Raw genomic sequence first — 3,852 nt, 5'->3', positions numbered from 1 at the left:
TCAGGAAGAGAAAAACCCCAGCCTGGGCAACAGGGCAAAACCCTGTCTCTATAAACATTAGCTGAGTGTGGTGGCACATGCCTAGTCCCAGCTACTCAGGAGGCTGAGGTGGGAGGATCACTTGAGCCTGGGAGGTCAAGGCTGCAGTGAGCTGTGATTACACTACTGCACTCCAGCCTGGATGGATAGAGCAAGACCCTGTCTAAAGACCCATACTCAGTCCTCAAAAATAACGAACTTCAGTTTCACACAGTGGGCCTGACTCTGGCTGGAGGATCCTTGTATCTCTAAAGGCCATCTTCAGAAAACCTCACAGCCCTCAATAGGGCAGAGTCCTTCCCCTAACCCAGGAAACACATACCCGATCACAGCTACTTTATTTTCCTTTTAATTTTTTGGAAGGATATACACCACATATCCCATGGGCAATAAAGCGCATTCAATGTGTTTATAAGCCAAACAGTCACTTTGTTTAAGCAAACACAAGTACAAAGTAAAATAGAACCACAAAATAATGAACTGCATGTTCATAACATACAAAAATCGCCGCCTACTCAGTAGGTAACTACAACATTCCAACTCCTGAATATATTTATAAATGTACATTTTCAGTTAAAAAAATAGACTTTTGAGAGTTCAGATTTTGTTTTAGATTTTGTTTTCTTACATTCTGGAGAACCGAAGCTCAGCTCAGCCCTCTTCCTTATTTTGCTCCCAAAGCCTCCCCCAAATCATCACTCCCTGTCCCCCTTAAGGCTAGAGGTGAGCATGTCCTTCACAATTGCACATGTCAAGCCATCAGCAAGGCGCATCACACAAAAGGCACCAAGACGTGAAACTTTTTAAACCAAAAGGACAAAGAAAAAACTTTCAAAAAAAAAAAAAAAAGAAAAACCAAACCATATTTTGCCACATGTGAGAGTACAGTCGAGCAGTATTTACAAAAAGGTTAACGGAACAACACTCTGACACATGCTCTGAGAATACCTAGGACTGCTGTTTCAAAAAAAAAGGTTCAAACTTATTGTCACAGCATCATCACAAAATAGAGGATCACCATTGGTTTGCTTGGCTTTTCTTTTTTTTTTTTTTCCCCAAGTGAGGACCTAACTCCAAATAATACAATAGAATATGCAAATTATCTTCACATCAAGAGTACCCCAAGATAAACGAAATCCATGGCACAGACACTGTACAAGGGTGCAGGGCAGGGCTCTGAGGGGCCCAAACCCCATTTTGCCAACTCGATTTTCTAGCATTGAAGGGAGCAAGGGGTCAGGCATATGATGGAGATGATACTGAAATGATTTATCCAAAATCCATGCAAATCAAGTTCTTTGGATAGAGGTGAAGAACTTGGACATGGCTGTTTCAGGCAGCTGAAGTCAACGGGAATAGGAATTGGGGAAGGGGAAGTGGGCAAAAAGGATTGTTGGCCAAGAGACCTTCCACTCCAAGTAGAGAGGGAGGACTTGGCTCTGAGAACCTCCATCTGACCTAAGAGGAACCCTCCTCTCCTACCGCCATCTCCTCCTCTTGTCCTTTAAGTCTCTTGTGTTTCTTTTTCTCCCTTTTCCCTGTTTCCCCTTTCCCTTTAGCAAATTTCAATTGTCCTGGGAGAAAAGGTTGCTGTCATGTCCGAAAGCCCTGTGGAGGCGCTGAAGGAGTTGGTGACAGCTGAGGAAGGGAAGCTGCTGACCTGGGCCGGGAAGGCAGGGGGAACGGAGGAGTATGTGGTGGCCACCGACGGGGAGGGGAAGCCACTGTGCACAGGGGATGGGTAGGTTGAGGAGCCGGGAGAGGAGAAGGAGGTGGGCACAGGGGACGGGTATGAGGTGGTGGCTGGGGATGGATAAGAGGTAGTAACCGGGGATGGGTAAGAGGTAGCAACCGGGGATGGGTAGGAAGAGAGAGAGGAGGTGGCCGAAGAGGCCACAACACTTTTGTCTGCTTTCTTGTCCTTCTGCCGCAAGTGGATCTTGGTATGCCTCTTGCGTTCATCGCTCCTGGCAAACTTTCTCCCACAGATGTCGCAGGCGAAGGGCTTCTCGCCCGTGTGGGTACGGATGTGGGTGGTGAGGTGGTCGCTGCGGCTGAAGTTGCGCATGCAGATGCGGCACTGGAAGGGCTTCTGGCCTGTGTGGATGCGGATGTGGCGGGTGAGCTCGTCAGAGCGGGAGAAGCGGCGATCACAGGACTCCACCGGGCAAGCGTAAGGGCGTTCGTGGGGGGGCGTCTTGCTGGGCCGGTTGGGGTACTTGCGCATTCGGCTGGGTTTGATGAGCTGGGACTGGTAACTGGTATTGAGGGCCTTCAGGTCCTGGGAGCCCGACTGAGTGGCAAAGGCCTTGATAGTAGACAGGGGGGTGAGCGAAGGCTGCTGGGTGCGGCTTTCTAGGCCCTGGAAGGGCTTCTGGTCTGGGGTACCCAGGCCCAGATCCCCCTGCTGCTGTGGAAACAGGTAGTCGGGGATCATGGGAACCTGGAAGCCACCCTTGGCGGCAGGGTAGGCAGGAGGCGGGTACTGGAGCGCTGTCCCTGCTGAGCCTGGGAAGGCCTGGCTTTGTGGCTCAGGGAAAATGTCAGTGTTCGGCGTGGGGAAGGTGGGTGCCGCTGAGTAAATGGGGCTGCTGTCGTTGGATGGCACTGCACAGCTCAGGGGTGGGCTCTGGGAGGCGGAGGAGGAGGAGGCCGCTGGAGATGGTGCTGAGGACGAGGAGGCTGGTGGGTTGGTCATGCTCACGAGGCCACTGACCAAGCTGAAGAGGGGCTCGGGCCACAAGGTGTTGCCACTGTTGGGTGCAGGTTCCAGGGAAAAGCGGCCAGTATAGGTGATGGGGGGCAGTCGAGTGGTTTGGCTGGGGTAACTTGTCTCCACCAGCACCTTCTCGTTGTTCAGAGAGATGTCAGGAAAAGACTCTGGCAGGAGAGAGAAAGGGGAGGCCTGGTTACTGGAGAGCAATCACTGGAGGAGGAGAACGACCCGAGCTGCCAGGCAAGAGGTCGGCCGGCTACCATTGACTCCTGAGGTAGTTAATAATTGATAGCAGCAGATTGCAATGTTCCTGAACCCGCTCCAGTGGCAGAGCCCATTTCAACAGCTGACGCAAATACGGAGAATCCCCCTCCACTGCAGCTCGCAGCGCTCCGCAGCGGCGGCTGCGCGGGCGAGGGATTCCCGCCAGCACCCCCACGGCCGCGGCTAGTGCGCGCCCCCAAACCCGGGCGGCCGGGACATCCACGGCCAAGGATCACGGTTCTTCCTTGGGGACAGGCGGCAAGCAAGGCAAGGCAAGCCTCTCTGGGGGGGACCCAGCCCCGCTCATCAAAATAAGCCCTCCCCCTCCACCCACCCACGCAGCTCCAGAGCTCTCCATCCAAAACAAAAGCTCTGTCCTCTGCTGCTAGGGATGAGGGCCGGGGGTGGGCTGTGTGGGGTCCCTGGCATTCCTCTAACACATGACCCTGGGGATGCGAGGAATGAAAGGGAAACCCGGCTCGCATCCTGAGATCCAGGAGCACTCCTGCGGTGAAGGATTGGACGCGAGGATGGTGGCGAAAAGGTTCCCCCTCAGCATAGGCCACTGCTTACCTGCGGTCAGGTGCTCGTAGGGCTGCTCGCCCGTGTCCGCCTGAGGGTTGAAGGTGCTGCTGCTGCTGCTGCTGCCGTTACTGCCGCCCCCGCCGCCTCCACCGCCCCCGCTGCTGCTGCTGCTGTTACTGCCGCTGCCCTCAGGGGCCCCGGCGGCGCCGAGGAACTGGGGAGCCCCGTTGCTCAGCAGCATCATCTCCTCCAGCTTAGGGTAGTTGTCCATGGTGGGCGAGTGAGGAAAGGATCCGAACGGGTCAGAG

General features: G+C 54.1%; 1 protein-coding gene across 1 annotated transcript; it reads right to left on the bottom strand.

The window, feature by feature from the left end:
* Window positions 1-370: 370 nt before the first annotated feature.
* On the bottom strand, window positions 371-3,846 carry EGR1 (early growth response 1). Its single transcript, XM_011935306.1, has 2 exons — window positions 3,593-3,846; window positions 371-2,919 (listed from the first exon to the last, which is right to left on the bottom strand). Exons 1-2 carry the CDS (start codon window positions 3,813-3,815, stop codon window positions 1,595-1,597), a joined length of 1,548 nt encoding a protein of 515 aa, XP_011790696.1. The 5' UTR covers window positions 3,816-3,846; the 3' UTR covers window positions 371-1,594.
* Window positions 3,847-3,852: the final 6 nt, after the last annotated feature.

Source organism: Colobus angolensis, unplaced genomic scaffold (genome assembly GCF_000951035.1).
Source record: "Colobus angolensis palliatus isolate OR3802 unplaced genomic scaffold, Cang.pa_1.0 Scaffold142, whole genome shotgun sequence".
NCBI lineage: Eukaryota > Metazoa > Chordata > Mammalia > Primates > Cercopithecidae > Colobus > Colobus angolensis.
This window is presented reverse-complemented; position numbering and strand designations above follow the sequence as displayed.

Coding starts and splice junctions, on each gene's coding strand:
- EGR1 (XM_011935306.1), bottom strand. CDS start 3,815: ATGGACAACTACCCTAAGCTGGAGGAGATGATGCTGCTGAGCAACGGG. Junction 2,920..3,592: donor CTACGAGCACCTGACCGCAG/GTAAGCAGTGGC, acceptor CTCTCCTGCCAG/AGTCTTTTCCTGACATCTCT.